At 45.4% G+C, this 19,838-nt stretch overlaps 1 protein-coding gene across 1 annotated transcript in view; it reads right to left on the bottom strand.

The window, feature by feature from the left end:
• WASHC4 (WASH complex subunit 4) overlaps positions 1-12,254 on the bottom strand; it is a 60,433-nt gene extending 48,179 nt beyond the window's left edge. Inside the window, exons 1-6 of the mRNA XM_073651558.1 lie at positions 12,103-12,254; positions 5,261-5,400; positions 2,716-2,769; positions 2,056-2,121; positions 898-943; positions 383-450 (exon numbers count right to left, since the gene is read on the bottom strand). Of these exons, the coding sequence (XP_073507659.1) occupies positions 383-450; positions 898-943; positions 2,056-2,121; positions 2,716-2,769; positions 5,261-5,400; positions 12,103-12,169 (441 nt within the window). The 5' untranslated portion in view covers positions 12,170-12,254. The remainder of the gene's footprint in view (positions 1-382; positions 451-897; positions 944-2,055; positions 2,122-2,715; positions 2,770-5,260; positions 5,401-12,102) is intronic.
• Positions 12,255-19,838: the final 7,584 nt, after the last annotated feature.

The raw sequence follows: 19,838 nt of genomic DNA, 5'->3' as shown, positions 1-19,838 counted from the left end.
TCAGCCCTGGCTGGCCTGGAATGGGAGACCACAGAAGGTCCTGGACCCATTTCGAATCCAGCCCCAGACCGACGCCTAACAGTAAGCTTGCGAGCAGGGCCCTCACTCCTCATGTAACTATTGAAATGTGATACATTGTATTGTTTATATTGTCTGTAGATGTCCCTACTTAATTGTAAGGTGCTGCAGAATATGTTGGCGCTATATAAATAAAAAATAATATTATTATTAATCATGGTCTCTGCCCCTATATCATGCTGCTCTCAGATGGGATTAGGAAAAATTTGTTGACAGATTCGCTTTAAAAGGAGAAATACAATCTAATAAGTCATCTAATCACTGATAACAATATGAACCCACTTCTGTCTGGAGGAAAATTTACCTGCAGGAATGAGACAAACCTTCCCATTTGTATCTGGGAATCTCCCTCCACAATACTGGATTCTGGAGCTGTAAGGGAATCAAAAATATAATAATAACTAGATCTGACAATGATACATTGTTTCTTTACTGCTCAAATTGCCTTTAAGAAAAGTGAACTAGGAAAAACATTAGTATATTCCCATTTCCAACAAATATTCAGATTGTCCACTAAATGAGGGAAGGCTAAAATCTAAGTTTCACAGCATCTGCATTCAAGTCACCGCGATCTGTTCCTTATTCTTCCTACAGTAATGATTCTTCCATCTTTGAAACATTTATAACCTTAAATGCTGATAGCATAAAGACAGGACCATGTTACAGCATAGCCCTCACATACATGTAAGTGTATGGGGGTTAGGCTTTCAGAACCCTAGTGATATTCTTCATGTTAAAGGAAATGCCAATCCTCCACCGATCCCTGAATACGCCTACAGTCTCTTACATGCAGTAGAAGAGCTTATGTAGATGGCTTACCTCCTTCTCCGTAGAATAAAAGTCCATTATAGAATTTGGTTTCTGCCTGTTACAATGGGGAATTAAAAAGCAGAATCACACAAAGCCACAACATGATAATAATAGTCTGAATTAACACAATACAGAAGCCCTAGCTTCGGATTAGTGGATATTTTCTCAATATTAGTAAGTAAGTGGATACTCCGAAACAAACTTTGGTAAAAAATAACTTAGAAGATAAGACAGTAATAGCTGTACTGAATCTGTCATCTGGAACAGTATAGTGAGATAGAGCAACAGGCTATAGTAATGTGATTTTCTAGCAGCTGGCGATAATCTATGGTCATCGGTTCCCCTTCCCCCCTTGGGGCACAAATAGTTCTAGGCTGGGGCTCATTGGAGAATTCGGAATATAGACTTTGGGGTGGAAAAGATAGGACTATGCCACTGCTTACGACCAGCAAATTGCCATGACTGTGATGAGCAAGTAGACGAAAAAACAAAAAGCGGGTTTAGATTTTTTGTGGCTTGTGTGTCATCATGGAAACCTGCTGGTGACAATATGCCATAGCAGTGGCACAGCATGACCTTTAGCAACACAACGGCATCGGTACACACTGAGGGTAAGGTCACTGTGTAGCCCCAAAGAGTCGGTGCGAATGGATCTGCAAGACCTGGTCCATCGGCCAAGTCAGTAATCTATGGCTGTTTAACGGAAGCCCTGAGAACCACCTTCGACCTCTCAGCATCCGTTGCTCTTCTTTGGATGTGACGAACACGTGAAGTCATTCCGGGACGGAAGTCAAAAGAAAAACCAAGAATGATGTAGGTATGGGGTGATTATCAGGGCTCCCATCCAGCAGACACATACTCCTGACGTGGACGCTGGACCAGGTCCTGTGAATCATTCTCACCAAGTGTACTTATGTTCTATGGTAGTTCTGCGATAACCAAAGCCTTGCAGCTGTACGGCCAGTGGCAGTAAATGACATTTTGGTCATTTCCTCAGAAAAAAAAGTTTGGAGTGTTTAAGATTCTGCAGCTTTCAGTGACGCCCTCATCTCAGGAAGATCAAGTTACTGTAGCCTGAATAGGAGGAGGCAAAAAGTTTCTTGGCAGAACACTAACCACATTTGACCAGTAAAGACAAGGATTTGTCATAGCAGGAAAATAACTTACCTCATACTTCAGTTTCTTAATCTCACAGCACAAGGCGGCGTACACAGTGATGACTTTATTTAAAACCTAAGAGGACAAAATACACAAAAACAGGTCAGGAAAAACAAAAAATTCTAAAGGAAAAAACATTAAAAAAATAGAATACAAACAACAGAAATGTATTGACCTTTTTCAGTTATACTATTGCTCCTCATCCAAGCAGTTCATAAGAAGATATATAAAAGGACAGGCAGGCAGACGGGAAGGCAGGCGGGAAGGCAGGAGGGAAGGCAGGCGGGAAGGCAGGAGGGAAGGCAGGCGGGAAGGCAGGAGGGAAGGCAGGAGGGAAGGCAGGAGGGAAGGCAGGAGGGAAGGCAGGAGGGAAGGCAGGAGGGAAGGCAGGAGGGAAGGCAGGTTACATCTCACTATGAGGACAGTATTTATTAATGTTTTTTCTAGCTCTGGATGAACACAATGGGAAAGAGTTCAACCACATGGATCCCTCAGAGAGGAAACAGTTTTCTTATTTTTCTAACGCGTCCAATTTTAAATTATTTGGTTACGTATAGTCAATGTAAAACGATTTTCTTTATTCTGAATGGATCATAACTTTCTTTAAATTCCAGCATAACATTAACCATATAACTAGGAGAACTGACCTTCAGCAGTGTGTTTTATTACCTTATTTTCTGTTCTGATGAGTTCCAAAAGGGAAGACTGTTCATAGGGCACAAGCTGAAGTAGGGAATAGACTATTAGTTTAAACTGGTTTGTTAAAACATAGAAACAAAAGTCAAAGATGAAATAAAATGATACAATTAAACAGTAAACACTACATGAAACACTCCCAAATATTACACTCAGGGTTCTCGCCTTTTTGTAGAAATAAAACTCAAATAAGAGAACAGGAAATCTCTTAATCCACTAACAGGATAGGATTCTAGTGTACAAGTCATGCAATAGTGAGCAGTAATGTCACCTAGCACGACAGGAAGCTGATCATTTATCATGCAGATCCTGGGCCTCAGAATTTCTTACTTATAATAAACAAAAACACAAAGTTCGAAGGAAGGTCATGGAAGTGTATTGAAGGCTGTACAAAAAAAAAAAAGGAAAATTATAATAATATCCCCAAATTTATAGCTTGTCGATCATTCACAGGAGGCTGGGCTCAACAGCTCTCTGAGCAGGGTGCACTGAACGGACATGCTCCTCACAAGTTGTGAGTGACTGAGGATGTGTACAGGGAGGGAGAACAGAAAGAAGCAGTGCAGGCTCCACAGATAATCAGCAAGTGACTTTGGCCATCGGGGAATGAAGCTGGCCTTCCAGAGTCCTATATTACATTGTAATAAGGGAATGCTAGATATGAATCATTGCTCCTGTGTGATGCCAAAGTCAGCATCTCTAATATTATTGTCTGCAGGAGAGTCTCAGAAGAGAACATAAGTCTGGAAATTGTTGGGAGGGAGAAACAATGTGTCCAGTGATTTATCCATCCTGAGACTGTATAGGAGTCTCTGGATGGTGCTTTTTAGCTGGAGTGGGCGTGCATTAAGGTGGCAGTGAAGGAGTTGTGGGGCATTTATATCTCTGGCAGAGAAGCCAGAGCACACTGCCTACTATATTCTAGAGCATACATGTTAAACTCTGGCCCGTGAAAACAGAACCATCACCCCTATGTGGGGCCCAGTATTCTGCACGGAGCACTATGTGGGGCCCAGTATTCTGCACGGAGCACTATGTGGGGCCCAGTATTCTGCACGGAGAACTATGTGGGGCCCAGTATTCTGCACGGAGAACTATGTGGGGCCCAGTATTCTGCACGGAGAACTATGTGGGGCCCAGTATTCTGCACGGAGAACTATGTGGGGCCCAGTATTCTGCACGGAGAACTATGTGGGGCCCAGTATTCTGCACGGAGAACTATGTGGGGCCCAGTATTCTGCTCGGAGAACTATGTGGGGCCCAGTATTCTGCTCGGAGAACTATGTGGGGCCCAGTATTCTGCTCGGAGAACTATGTGGGGCCCAGTATTCTGCACGGAGAACTATGTGGGGCCCAGTATTCTGCACGGAGAACTATGTGGGGCCCAGTATTCTGCTCGGAGAACTATGTGGGGCCCAGTATTCTGCTCGGAGAACTATGTGGGGCCCAGTATTCTGCACGGAGGACTATGTGGGGCCCAGTATTCTGCACGGAGGACTATGTGGGGCCCAGTATTCTGCACGGAGGACTATGTGGGGCCCAGTATTCTGCACGGAGGACTATGTGGGGCCCATTATACTGCATATCGGACTACGTGGGGCACATTATACTGTATACTGGTTGGCCCGCAACTTTGTCCAAGCTTTTAATTTTGGCCCTCTATGTGTTTGAGTTTGACATCCCTGGTCTAGAGTCACAGAGGGAGTGCTCAGAATGTAAACAATAATAGACTACAGAATGGCTTCAGGGTACTGGAGCGGGGCTTAAAAATGTATTAGATGATGAATTACAGGAAGACTGCAAAATTGGGCTGAAGTGCAAAATATGTTCATGGGCCTTTGGTCTTCATTCATCAATACTGGAATTAAGTGCCGATTAATTGTTCAGGGTAATATGATATCAACTAAAATGCTCATCTGCTGCCACAAGTGGGTCTGTGAAGGAAATAACTGAGAATCATAACTCCTTGCTGCTTTATGCCATCATGTGTCAGTTTGCACAAAAAAGTCTGCAAAGTTCTAAGGAAAGAACGTAATTTGCTTAAACATATGGTGTTCTTTACAAACACCAATTTTTACAGCTAAATCACAACCGTGAATAAGACTTCAAAATCTTACAGGACTGTTCAAGTAGAAAAAAGTAGAAAAGTGTATTTGTGCTGAAGTCCATGGCAGAAATTTGAAGTTGACCCTCGAGTTTTTGCTAATGATTTTCAAAACCACAGTAAAAAAAAAAAACAAAAAAGAACTGAACAGCAATGTGGATTTTCCAATAAAGTAAAAACAATGAACCTGATTAATCAAGCAGTTTTCACCAGAATTTGGAAATGAAATCTGTTGAAATGTTGCTGCTCGAAATCGTGCAAAAATTCTGCGGCTTTGTGTATTTACGCTAGTCCTGGCCAGCTCCGCCAGTTTTTGCTAAAATTGAATGGTCTTAAAATAAGTGGTTATTCAAATAAAGGGCAGAAACAGTGTGACAGTCCCATATACGACTGTGAACTGAAGAGCTAACAAACCTTTAGCACCACTGGATCCAGACTGAAGTCCCATACATCCCCGATAGAATCATCCAGGGCATTTTCTATTCTTCGGAGCTGGGACGTGTATTCCTCCAAAAACTTCCCATAGTTTTTAAGTTGTACTTCTGCATGAATTTCTGGAAACGAACAAAAGACAAAGTCAATGAACAGTCAGGCAGAATTCCTCATCATTAGATCCCTTTGTCCCGTCCCAAGTCACCAGGTCCAGATATTATTGACTTGATTGTTTTACAGCCACAATTAAAGTCAATGAATCTTTCTGTTAAGAGAACAGGAATCGGACAGGTTATCTTTTTTTTTTTTTTTTTTTTTTACTTCTTCAGGACTTCCCTTTACCGAAAAAAAAATATATATACTGTACAGACCAAAAGTTTGGACACACCTTCTCATTTAAAGATTTTTCTGTATTTTCATGACTTTGAAAATTGTACATTCACACTGAAGGCATCAAAACTATGAATTAACACATGTGGAATTATATACTTAACAAAAAAGTGTGAAACAACTGAAAATATGTCTTATATTCTAGGTTCTTCAAAGTAGCCACCTTTTGCTTTGATGACTGCTTTGCACACTCTTGGCATTCTCTTGATGAGCTTCAAGAGGTAATCACCGGAAATGGTCTTCCAACAATCTTGAAGGAGTTCCCAGAGATGCTTAGCACTTGTTGGCCCTTTTGCCTTCACTCTGCGGTCCAGCTCACCCCAAACCATCTCGATTGGGTTCAGGTCTGGTGACTGTGGAGGCCAGGTCATCTGGCGTAGCACCCCATCACTCTCCTTCTTGGTCAAATAGCCCTTACACAGTCTGGAGGTGTGTTTGGGGTCATTGTCCTGTTGAAAAATAAATGATGGTCCAACTAAACGCAAACCAGATGGAATAGCATGCCGCTGCAAGATGCTGTGGTAGCCATGCTGGTTCAGTATGCCTCCAATTTTGAATAAATCCCAACAGTGTCATCAGCATAGCACCCCCACACCATCACACCTCCTCCTCCATGCTTCACGGTGGGAGCCAGGTATGTAGAGTCCATCCGTTCACCTTTTCTGCGTCGCACAAAGACACGGTGGTTGGAACCAAAGATCTCAAATTTGGACTCATCAGACCAAAGCACAGATTTCCACTGGTCTAATGTCCATTCCTTGTGTTCTTTAGCCCAAACAAGTCTCTTCTGCTTGTTGCCTGTCCTTAGCAATGGTTTCCTAGCAGCTATTTTACCATGAAGGCCTGCTGCACAAAGTCTCCTCTTAACAGTTGTTGTAGAGATGTGTCTGCTGCTAGAACTCTGTATGGCATTGACCTGGTCTCTAATCTGAGCTGCTGTTAACCTTTCTGAGGCTGGTGACTCGGATAAACTTATCCTCAGAAGCAGAGGTGACTCTTGGTCTTCCTTTCCTGGGGAGGTCCTCATGTGAGCCAGTTTCTTTGTTGCGCTTGATGGTTTTTGCAACTGCACTTGGGGACACTTTCAAAGTTTGCCCAATTTTTCAGACTGACTGACCTTCATTTCTTAAAGTAATGATGGCCACTTGTTTTTCTTTACTTAGCTGCTTTTTTCTTGCCATAATACAAATTCTAACAGTCTATTCAGTAGGACTATCAGCTGTGTATCTGTGTATCCACCAGACTTCTGCACAACACAACTGATGGTCCCAACCCCATTTATAAGGCAAGAAATCCCACTTATTAAACCTGACAGGGCACACCTGTGAAGTGAAAACCATTTCCGGTGATTACCTCTTGAAGCTCATCAAGAGAATGCCAAGAGTGTGCAAAGCAGTCATCAAAGCAAAAGGTGGCTACTTTGAAGAACCTAGAATATAAGACATATTTTCAGTTGTTTCACACTTTTTTGTTAAGTATATAATTCCACATGTGTTAATTCATAGTTTTGATGCCTTCAGTGTGAATGTACAATTTTCATAGTCATGAAAATACAGAAAAATCTTTAAATGACAAGGTGTGTCCAAACTTTTGGTCTGTACTGTATATATAACATACATAGAAATCTCTTGCTTCTTTGGTTGGCTGTTAAGACCTCATTCGGGTGTCTTTTTTTTTCTGCAGATCTATTTTGGACATCTGAATGAGGCTTAATAAAAACAACATGCTATAGAAATAACCCATTTAGATAAACGGAACTGATTTTCAGACATTTCTACAACAAATCTGCATTATGTTAATTCACTGTAAAAGGTCATTTACACCAAGTCATAATCTGATTGATAAGGATTGGGAGAATTTATAATAAAATGAATTGCTCCAACATACAATATAGCCAAACTTGTCAAAACTGTTGACACTAATTATATTATTAATATATATATTATTTTTTTTATGACTTGAGGATCACGTTAAACTGAGAAATGAGACAGTGGAGCAGTTTTATCAATACGGTCTATTTCTAGATAGTCTTAAAATGTGGCAGATTCAACGCAGTGATTGATAAATCTGATGGACTTCTACACCACCTATTAGTAGGGTTACTTGTGCCAGAGATGTGTGCTATAATTCTGGTGCATGGCTTGAGCACAATGGGTCAGTCCCCTTAAAACACATAATAAATATGGAGCAAGTCATGAAAGACAGTTTTTTTTTTTTAAGTACAAATTCAGATAGAATTTTGACACATTTAGGGTACCGTTAGACGGCTGTAGATTATCTCATCCAAGAAAATCTGATCGATTTGATCAGCGTTTCAGCTCGGTGTGCTCCAATTCTCCATTCTGTGAGTCCATGGAAAATCGGACTGCACTCAGATGTCATCCGAGTACAGTCCAATGTTTTCCACGCACAAGACAAATGGCTGAGTGCAATATGATTTCAAAGTGATTCTGTCAGTGAAAAAAAAAAAACGGTCATCAGCACTGCCCCATTGAAAAATATTAGTCCGAGTGCAATCTGGGAAAACATCGGATAGCACTGGTAAGACGTATACGTGGGTGTGAGCGAGCCCTTAGCTTGATAAATCTCCCCCATTCATGCTGCCTGAACCACAGACAGCATGAATCAGATCCTGGCTGCACAATTGCTGCCAGGTATGTTTTAATTCTTGTTTCAAAGAAAATACAGTTTGAGAAGCCTGAGTAGGGAATATAGAGAGACTTGACTAGTCCAATCATGCTCCACAATGAGTGTACACAAGGAGAGACCTGCCAGTCAATGTGATTGGGGCAGGGGGGAGCAGGCTGGGGGCCGCACTGGACTGCTCATGTCTCTCCCTATTCATCAGGCATGCACCTCTTCATAAATCAGGAGGTCTGAATTCACCATTCCTCCTCATCAAGACTAGCGGGAAAATCGTTGATCTTGATGAATCAGGTCCTTATTTTGGAAAGCCTGCTGGGGACTATAGGGACATTATAAGTCTCACTCCATTGCTGCAGGGACTGGAGTGAGATTTTTGGCGAATGCCTCCAATCATTATCAATTAGACAAGGTGTGGAGTCACGCCTCTGCCGGGAGCTTCGCCCATTGTGATGGAGCTGGGAGAAACAAGTATTAAAACTCCAAAAGTTGCAAAATTTTTGCGCAACTTGTGACAAAACTTTGCATCTTACCAAAGCTTTTATGCCACTTCTTGGGTGTAAAAGCTTTGATGAATCGGGGCCTATGTTTTCTCTGAAATGCCGCAGTGCTTCAGGGAAAGACATACCTGGCTGTGATCGCACAACCAGACTCTAATTCATGAGGCCTGTGGTTTGGGCAGCATGAATCTGATGTAAGGTGCCCTTTAGGCCACGTTCACACGTTCAGTATTTTACCTCAGTATTTGTAAGATAAATCCAGAAGTGGAACAATCAGAGGAGACATATAATAGAAACACGTCACCACTTCTGTATTTATCACCCACTCCTGGTTTTGGCTTACAAATACTGAGGCAAGAACCTCACAAAATACTGAGCATGTGAACATGGCCTTAGAGATGAGCGAATAAGTGACCATTTGGTTCGGTATCGGGCAGATTTCTGCTTGCTGCCTCTGTTGTCCACCATGTGGCACACACTTGTATACAATCCAGGATTTATCTGTTTCATCTGCGAAACTCAGCTTGAGGGTTTCATTGTATTTTAATATTATTGAGAATGAAGATGTCAGCTTCGGCTTCCTGTCTATATGTCACGTCACAGAATTGTAGGGTTTTCTGTGAATAAATCATCATTGGTCTCTCGGGACTCCCACAATTGGCATAATATGGCGCCTGTCCCTACATCATTTACACACCCAGAGCAGCTCGTCCGTACGGGCAACTCTGCCAATATCGCCCACTTAAAAGGGGCAAACTGCAGTATTAGGCACATGGATGGACAAGGGCAGCTCAGCCAGGGCAGTGATGATTTACCCTGTGGACGGATTTTCACAAGTTCCCCATTTAGGCTATGTTCACACGTTGCATTTTAGCTGCAGCTTTTTTTTGCATATTAAAAGCTGCTTTTTATAGTACCAGTAAAAGCTGAGAGTTCAGAAATCTCGCGCTTGTGTTCTTTTTTCCTGACTAAATTGGACAACTGCTGCGTTTTTTAAAATCTGCAGCGTGTCAATTCTCTCAGCATTTTTCACCCATAGAAGTGTGAAAACGCTGCAAAAACGCAACCCAAGTATTTTTGGTGAATAAAACTATCAAACATGTATTGTAAACAAATCACACAATTAATCCACATTAAAAAAAACTCCACAAAAACACTGAAAAATAGGTATTTTGAGCGCAACGTGTGAACATAGCCTAAAATTATACATAAAAAAGCAGGAAAGTACAGCCATCATACCTGAAAATGTCATGCAGGTTTCTGAAGGTGACATGGCGACATGATTAGAAGAACACGTGACTGTCACCCAGCACAGACTGAACATTTCTATTGCAGTGAAATGAGGATAGGAGGGGAATGGTGTCATCAGGTCAGCACAGCGACTGCCATACAGAGGTTCCTGTTATGAGATTCTGCATCACAGCTAAGATCAGATTCTCTGCATCCTGCAGATTTTATAGAAAAGTCACAGTGAACTCTGCATGTATTTATTGTACTCACTTATATAGCGCCATTAATTCCGCAGCGCTTCACAGACATCATCACTGTCCCCATCGGGGCTCACAATCTACATTCCCTATCAGTATGTTGTTGGAGGAAACCCACACTAACACAGGGAGAACATACAAGCTCCTGTATGTAATGTATAAAGGAGAAAGGATCAGCTGCCGATTTGATAATCTGATGACTTTCCTCCGCAGCGCATCTATGGCGGTTTCTCACTAAGGGGTGGGGGTACAAGACACAAGTAACTAAGTTTGAACTTTGTAAAACCAAGCAATAAGCAGCACGTTATCTACCCTGCTCTCACAGGCGCGCTCAGCACAAAGACGTCCCTTTGAAGGCCCCACTGATTGCTACCATGTCCATCCATTCATTAATTCAATTCTCCCCTCTAAATCCATTCAATGTGACTCCTATTGAAAGGGAAGAGCAGCTGCGATAGAGGAAGCGCACACAGCATGGGAACGCTCAGGATCCCACTCATGTGATCTCAGGCGTGCAGCTCTCTGCTATGGAAGGAATATGGAAGGTAGTGGGAACACTGTGTATACACATCCAACCATGGCATGGAGAGCGACAGCTCTGGATCAGGTACATAAAGTCACAGTATCCACTCCACCGGAGCCAGCATAGGAGAGGTCAATGACACCATGTTATTACACTCCAGGTGGTCACATGACACCCCACATTATTACACTCCGGGTGATCACATGACGCCCCACATTATTTCCCTGCAGGTGATCACATGACGCCCCACATTATTTCCCTGCAGGTGATCACATGACGCCCCACATTATTTCCCTGCAGGTGATCACATGACGCCCCACATTATTACACTCCAGGTGATCACATGACGCCCCACATTATTACACTCCAGGAGATCACATGAAGCCCCACATTATTACACTCCAGGAGATCACATGACGCCCCACATTATTACACTCCAGGAGATCACATGACGCCACACATTACTACACTCCAGGAGATCACATGACGCCACACATTACTACACTCCAGATGATCACATGACGCCACACATTATTACACTCCAGGTGATCACATGACGCCACACATTATTACACTCCAGGAGATCACATGACGCCACACATTATTACACTCCAGGAGATCACATGACGCCACACATTACTACAAGCCAGGTGATCACATGACGCCACACATTACTACACTCCAGGAGATCACATGACGCCACACATTATTACACTCCAGGTGATCACATGACGCCACACATTATTACACTCCAGGTGATCACATGACGCCACACATTATTACACTCCAGGTGATCACATGACGCCACACATTATTACACTCCAGGTGATCACATGACGCCACACATTATTACACTCCAGGTGATCACATGACGCCACACATTACTACACTCCAGGTGATCACATGACGCCACACATTATTACAAGCCAGGTGATCACATGACACCACTATATTACACACCAGGTGATCACATGACACCCCTATATTACACACCAGGTGATCACATGACACCCCACATTACTACACTCCAGGAGATCACATGACACCACCTGACATAACAGCAGAGGACACTAGTTCTCTATGTGCAGTCATTAGCACAAGGTACAGATAAACCAAGGAGGCCATAGCGAAGTGGAAGCTCCGCGACTCGATGCAGAAAGCAGCTGGTGACATGGAGAGCAGCAGGCACAGAAGTGACAGCAGTCATCACAGCCTGCATGGCTCTGTGTACACCCCCACCATAAGGTCATGCCCGGCTGCCCACCCTGGGCACATGCTTACTCTGAGAACCGTCATCAAAGCGATCAAACTCCCAGTCCGGGGAAATGGTTTCGGTAGTAGTCGCCATCACAGCAACCGATGGATGACCACTGACCCCGCCCGCCTGCTTCCCCCGTGACACTCGGTGGCACGTGACTTCCTGCCGCGACACGCCCCCTACCAGAAGAGGCGGAGGATGCGCAGAAGCTTGAAGTGCCGCCCTCGCTGCCATCTTTTCTGCTGGACCTTGCCAGTTTGCTTGACGAGCTGTGCGATGACTATAAAATCACATTTGGGGAGATTCATGATAGTAAATACTAGGAAAGGAGGAGGCGCTGATAGGAAGTTGGAAGCTTACAGCTGTCAGTAGTGTGGACGTTTTGGGAAAGTGAAAGCAGTAATGTGATTGGTTGCTAGGGACTACACTGTTGCCTTGTAATTCTGACAGGCCCTTTCCCAATGTTACACGCACGCTGCTAGGTTCAGATAGGGCAAGAGGGGTTTCATGAATTCTTTGGAATCCTGGGGGAACCGTTACTCAGGGCAACCATAGACCATGTGCTGCAGCTTCTCTCAGGCACACGATAGATTCAATTGCTGACCAGACACATCTGACAAGAGTCTTTTTCAACAGTTTAACAGTGGAATTTAATCTGAAGCACGGCCAGTGCAATTCAGGAATATTACAGCAACAATCTTCATTACAGTACAGTCTGAGTTCTTGAGCAACCGGCTCCAGTAACAATACAGTAGTTTCTTCACAAGGCACAGTATTACAATCTCGTCAGAAGCATAATTCAGCATAGATTAGATCTCTTAGCAGCACACTTCTATGCATACACAACCACAGGCTTTTCCTTCACAAGGACACAATAGTGCACAGCATTCTTTATCCTGCATGGAGATGGAGGGGGAAGGGTTTGATGAGGGAGAAGATCCCTATGACACGATTCCTTCCAGTCCTTATCTTTATGCTCGATAATATTCCACACTGTTAGCTCAGGGAGTCTATCTGACCTGTGTTTAAATTCCCTCCTGACCTGAATTCTGTTCTCTTGCCTTCTGTGAGATACAGATCACACACCACCTTTCTCTTCGGCTCCAGCCAGACAGTAAACAGCTTCCCCACAATCCCCCTGTGGCTCTGCTAAAACACTCCCTGTCTCCTGTGACTGTGTTAACCCCTCTAGTTGCTGGATGCTTCTGGAGCACAACACTTCCTGTCTCCTGTGCTTGTGTTACTTCTAATAGTTGCTGGATGCTTTTGAAGCAACAGCACTACTTCTGCATGTCACACCAATGTTATAGCTCTATGTTTTACTCTTCTATCCACATAGACGTCTGAGGGCTTGTTTACTGTGGGACAAGTTGTGGTTTTCAATGACATCATTCACTTTACACTATAATATACCTCCCAAGTTTTCAAGACGTTATTGTAGGTGTCGGCCATAACCTCACACCTTACCACACACTTTTACCATTGTCATCTTACCTAGCCACATAAAGAAAGTGAGAACTACTGTAAAAACGAAACCCCCAAAACGTGTCACAATTACCCTATTTTCAGCATTTCATCTGTTGAATTTATTGCTGTATATAGAACAAACCAATAACCAATTGCAGGTTCAAGTCCCTAAAAAGGACAAACAAATGCATTGAAAATTAAGAAAAAAGTAAAAAAAAAAAATAAACAGTGATAAAATATAAAGTTTGAATCTCCCTCTTTTCCCATTAAGCCCTTAACGACCTCAGATACGCCTTTTCACTGCGGCAGTTAAGGGTACTTATTCTTCAGCGCTGCTCTTTCACGGCGCTGAGGTATAAGGCTGTAGCGCCTCCCAGCATCGGAAGTTATCCAGGGTCTCGGCTACTGATCGGGGCCGTTTTTTCCGGTCCCCGATCACATGATCGCCGCTATTCAGTGAATAACGGTGATCACGAAAATAAAATAGGGTGCCAGCGGTTACAATGATTTCTCTCCTGACATGTACAGTACAGACCAAAAGTTTGGACACACCTTCTCATTTAAAGATTTTTCTGTATTTTCTTGACTATGAAAATTATACATTCACACTGAAGGCATCAAAACTATGAATTAACACATGTGGAATTATATACTTAACAAAAAAGTGTGTAACAACTGAAAATATGTCTTATATTCTAGGTTCTTCAAAGTAGCCACCTATTGCTTTGATGACTGCTTTGCACACTCTTGGCATTCTCTTGATGAGCTTCAAGAGGTAGTCACCGGAAATGGTCTTCCAACAATCTTGAAGGAGTTCCCACAGATGCTTAGCACTTGTTGGCCCTTTTGCCTTCACTCTGCGGTCCAGCTCACCCCAAACCATCTCTATTGGGTTCAGCTCTGGTGACTGTGGAGGCCAGGTTATCTGGCGTAGCACCACATCACTCTCCTTCTTGGTCAAATAGCCCTTACACAGCCTGGAGGCGTGTTTGGGGTCATTGTCCTGTTGAAAAATAAATGATGGTCCAACTAAACGCAAACCGGATGGAATAGCATGCCGCTGCAAGATACTGTGGTAGCCATGCTGGTTCAGTATGCCTTCAATTTTGAATAAATCCCCAACAGTGTCACCAGCAAAGCATCCCCACACCATCACACCTCCTCCTCCATGTTTCACGGTGGGAACCAGGCATGTAGAGTCCATCCGTTCACCTTTTCTGCGTCGCACAAAGACACGGTGGTTGGAACCAAAGATCTAAAATTTGGACTCATCAGACCTAAAGCAGACCTAAAGTCTCCTCTTAACAGTTGTTGAAGAGATGTGTCTGCTGCTAGAACTCTGTGTGGCATTGACCTGGTCTCTAATCTGAGCTGCTGATAACCTGCGATTTCTGAGGCTGGTGACTCGGATAAACTTATCCTCAGAAGCAGAGGTGACTCTTGGTCTTCCTTTCCTGGGGCGGTCCTCATGTGAGCCAGTTTCTTTGTAGCGCTTGATGGTTTTTGCAACTGCACTTGGGGACACTTTCAAAGTTTTCCCAATTTTTCGCACTGACTGATCTTCATTTCTTAAAGTAATGATGGCCACTCGTTTTTCTTTACTTAGCTGCTTTTTTCTTGCCATAATACAAATTCTAACAGTCTATTCAGTAGGACTATCAGCTGTGTATCCACCAGACTTCTGCACAACACAACTGATGGTCCCAACCCCATTTATAAGGCAAGAAATCCCACTTATTAAACCTGACAGGGCACACCTGTGAAGTGAAAACCATGCCAAGAGTGTGCAAAGCAGTCATCAAAGCAAAAGGTGGCTACTTTGAAGAACCTAGAATATAAGACATATTTTCAGTTGTTTCACACTTTTTTGTTAAGTATATAATTCCACATGTGTTAATTCATAGTTTTGATGCCTTCAGTGTGAATGTACAATTCTCATAGTCATGAAAATACAGAAAAATCTTTAAATGAGAAAGTGTGTCCAAACTTTTGGTCTGTACTGTATATGTAAATGAAGATCCCCGAGCCCTCCCGGTACCTCTACCATCCCCCAGATCTCCTGATCCAGCCCCCTGTCATCTTTCGGTAAAAAAAAAAAAGGCGGGCGCATGCACAGTGCGCACGCCGAGATCTGCTGTCCGGTACCCGGCAACAATAGGGAATTTTCCCTATTGGTTCCTTTTGATCAGTGTTACAAACACTATCACAGTGATCAAAAGAAAAAAATATAATAATGCAAAACCCCCTTTGTCACTCCCTTAGCTACATGAAAATTATAAAATAAAAAAAATATATTTTTTCCATTCTTTGCAGTTACGATTAGGGGTAGGGTTAGGATTAGGATTGGGGATATGGGTAGGGTTGTGTTGTGGTTAGGAATGGGGGTAGGATTAGGTCTAGGGTTAGGATTAGGGGTAAGATTAGGGATAGAGTTGTTTGGGGTTAGGATTAGGGTTGTGTTGGGGTTAGGGTTGGGGTTATGGTTATGTTGGCATTAGGGTTAGGATTAGGGTTGTGTTAGGATTGTGTTGGGGTTGTGTTAGGGTTAGGGTTGGATTAGGGATTGGGTTAGAGTTGTGTTAGGGTTAAGGTTGTGCTAGGGTTGGGGTTAGGGTTGTATTAGGGTTGGAGTTAGGGTTGTGTTGGGGTTGGGATTTTTTCAAAAGTAAAAAAAAAAATTATGACAATATGACGACTAGTGTTGAGCGCAAGTGCTCACTACTTGAGTTTGCATCGGGTGTTCGGGTATGCACCGAGTATTGTGGGTCCTTGAGTGACATGCTTGAGTCCCTGCCCCGCATGTTTCGTGGCTGTTATACAGCAAAAAAAAAACAGGCAAGGATTGCTTGCCATTCACGAGCCATCCCTCTATGGTTTTTTTTGGGTGTCTAACAGCCATGAAAATGCGGGGCAGGGACTCGAGCATGTCACTCGAGCACCCACGATACATGGTGCATACCTGAGTACCTGATGCAAACTCAAGTAGCGAGCACTTGCGATCAAGACTAATGATAACTGTAACGGGTCTGGGAGGCGGAACCTCTGAGCTACTATACAAGGGGGCGGTCCTTGTAAGGGAGCGGGTGGCGACCAGGGAAGACGGGCAGGCAGTCACAGCAGGTGACCGGGACAGTCTCTGAGTGAACGGGCTGGAGGTCACGGCAAGTGACCGGGGCAGTCTCTGGATGAACGGGCAGGAGGTCACGGCAAGTGACCGGGGCAGTCTCTGGATGAACGGGCAGGAGGTCACGGCAAGTGACCGGGGCAGTCTCTGGATGAACGGGCAGGAGGTCACGGCAAGTGACCGGGGCAGTCTCTGGGTAAAGGGTAGGTACGACCTGTGATGGCAGAGCCTCCAGGTAGGCTAGCAGGCAGATGGTAGATGTGTGCTCCCAGGTGAGCAAGCGAGAGTCTCTGGAATGGCAGGTGGTCACAGCACGTGACGGCGGAGCCTCCAGGTAGACTAGCAGGCAGGTAACAGGTGTGCGCTCCCAGGTGAGCGGGCAGGAGTCTCTGGAATGGCAGGTGGTCACAGCACGTGACGGCGGAGCCTCCAGGTAGGCTAGCAGGCAGGTAGCAGGTGTGCGCTCCCAGGTGAGCGGGCAGGAGTCTCTGGAATGGCAGGTGGTCACAGCACGTGACGGCGGAGCCTCCAGGTAGGCTAGCAGGCAGGTAGCAGATGTGCGCTCCCAGGTTAGCGGGCAAGCTGGTCCATAGACAGACTGACAGGAGTTGGAGGACAGACCGTCGGACCTCAGGCTAGCAGGCAGGTAGCAGAGGAGCGCTCCCAGGTGAGCGGGCAGGCTGGTCCTAGACAGACTGACAGGAGTCGGTAGGCAGACCGTCGGACCTCAGGCTAGCAGGCAGGTAAGCAGAATATCAGGCAGGAATCAGACAGCAAACTGGCAGGAATCTGGCAGGTAACTGGCAACGGGACCTGAGGGCTGAAGCAGAGTAGTGAACAGTGCAACAACATTGCTCGGGCACCTCCATTTTGGAGGAGGTGCCTTATATATGGTGAAGTCCTCCGGCCATTGGCCGGGGACTCCTTAGGACGGCGCGCGCGGCCCCTTTAAGAGGGAGGGAGCGCGCGCGCGCCCTAAGCACAGTGGCCGGGAAGGAGCGCGCGCTGCCAGCAGAGCGGGAGGAGGACGCCGGGCTCGGAGCAGAGGGGTGAGGGGAACAGCGTCCCTGCCTAGCAGAGGGCAGGGACGCCGGCGCTACAGTACCCCCCCCTTTAGGCCCCCCCTTCTTTAGGCCAGAGAGAAATTTAGCTAGGATGAGAGGGGCATGGATGTTCTCCCGGGGCTCCCACGTTCTCTCTTCAGGACCAAACCCCTTCCAATCTACTAGAAAAAAGGTCTTCCCTCTTACCCTTTTGGTGGCCAGAATGTTCTCTACCTCAAATTCGTTTTCAGCGGAAACCGGAGCAGGAGGCGTACCTGTAGACTTGGAAAAAGAGTTAAGTACCACAGGTTTGAGGAGAGATACATGGAAGGAGTTAGGGATCCGCAAGTTGGCCGGGAGTTTCAATTTATAGGCCACCGGGTTGATCTGACTGATGACCTCCAGAGGACCGATGAACCGAGGCCCTAACTTATAGGAAGGAATCTTGAGCCGGACATACTTGGACGAGAGCCAGACCTTATCCCCTGGACGGAATTGAGGAGGATCCAGACGTTTTTTGTCACCATGTCTTTTCATACGCTCGGATGACAGAAGGAGTGCGGATCGGGTACTCTCCCATATGGAGGAAAATTTGTTAACAAGAGATTCCGCAGCCGGATTGTCCACCGAGGTGGAGACGGGAAATGGGATCCGAGGATGCTGACCGAAGACAACAAAAAACGGGGATTTGGAGGAAGATTCGCTCTCGTGATTGTTGTAAGAAAATTCGGCCCATGGCAGGAGATCCACCCAGTCTGAATGGTGGGCATTAACGAAGTGCCGGAGGTAACTGGTCAGGTTCTGATTGATCCGCTCCACTTGACCATTAGACTGTGGGTGGTAAGCGGAGGAGAAGTCCAGGGTGACGTCTAGCAGTTTACAAGTGGCTCTCCAGAAGCGTGAGGTGAACTGTACCCCACGATCCGACACGATGTGGAGGGGCAGGCCATGAAGACGGAAGATGTGGCGGATAAAGTCTTTAGCCAGCTCGGGTGCAGACGGGAGGCCTGGCAGGGGAACGAAATGAGTCATCTTGGAAAAGCGGTCAGCGACCACCCAAATGACCGTACAACCGGCAGAGACGGGGAGATCAGTTATAAAGTCCATTGCTATATGCTGCCAGGAGGCAGCAGGTACTGGGAGCGGAAGGAGGCGACCGGCTGGCAGATGTCTCGGAACCTTGTTGCGGGCGCAGGACACACAGGCAGAAACAAAGTCTATTACGTCCTTGTGCAGGGTAGGCCACCAGTAGTGCCGGGTAATAAGCTGGAGGGTCTTTTTCTGACCGGCGTGGCCAGCTAGTTTAGACGAGTGACCCCAGTGTAGGATCTTCTCCCGATCAGGTACTGATACGAACGTCTTACCGGGAGGGAGACGATTTAGACTCACGGGAGCCACCTGCATTACTCTGGCGGGATCGATGATGTGTTTCGGTTCCTCCTCGAGATCAGACACCAGAAAGGATCGGGACAAGGCGTCCGCCTTGATGTTTTTGTCAGCCTGGCGAAAATGAAGAATAAAATCAAAACAAGCAAAAAACAAGGACCACCGAGCTTGGCGTGGGTTAAGTCTCTGGGCATGCTGGAGGTAAGCCAAGTTCTTGTGGTCAGTGTAAATTATTACCGGGTGAAGAGCCCCTTCGAGCAGGTAACGCCACTCCTCCAATGCCAGCTTGATGGCCAATAACTCTCGATCTCCTATGGAATAGTTGCGCTCAGAAGAGGAGAAGAGTTTGGAGAAGAAGCCACAAGTTACCATTCTCCCGGAAGATGATTTTTGGGTAAGTACCGCTCCGGCTCCAGAGGAGGAGGCGTCAACCTCCAGGAAGAACTGCTTGTTGCCATCTGGGCGATGCAGCACTGGGGCGGAAGAGAAGGCCTGTTTTAAGGAAAGAAAGGCCTCCTCTGCTTCGGGCGGCCACTCTCTGGGATTAGTGCCCTTACGGGTGAGCGCGGAAATTGGGGCAGTCCGGGAAGAGAAGTGCGGTATGAAGAGGCGGTAGTAGTTGGTGAAGCCCAGGAACCGCTGAATGGCCTTCAACCCCTCCGGTCGGGGCCATTTCTCGATGGCAGATTGTTTCTCTGGATCCATTCGAAGGCCGGTCTGAGAAATAATGTAGCCCAAA

Source organism: Phyllobates terribilis, unplaced genomic scaffold, assembly GCF_046119375.1.
Source record: "Phyllobates terribilis strain yellow unplaced genomic scaffold, ASM4611937v1 Scaffold_11__3_contigs__length_659146591, whole genome shotgun sequence".
Taxonomy (NCBI): domain Eukaryota; kingdom Metazoa; phylum Chordata; class Amphibia; order Anura; family Dendrobatidae; genus Phyllobates; species Phyllobates terribilis.
Note: the sequence above shows the minus strand (reverse complement) of the source record. Positions and strands in the feature narration are given on the sequence as shown.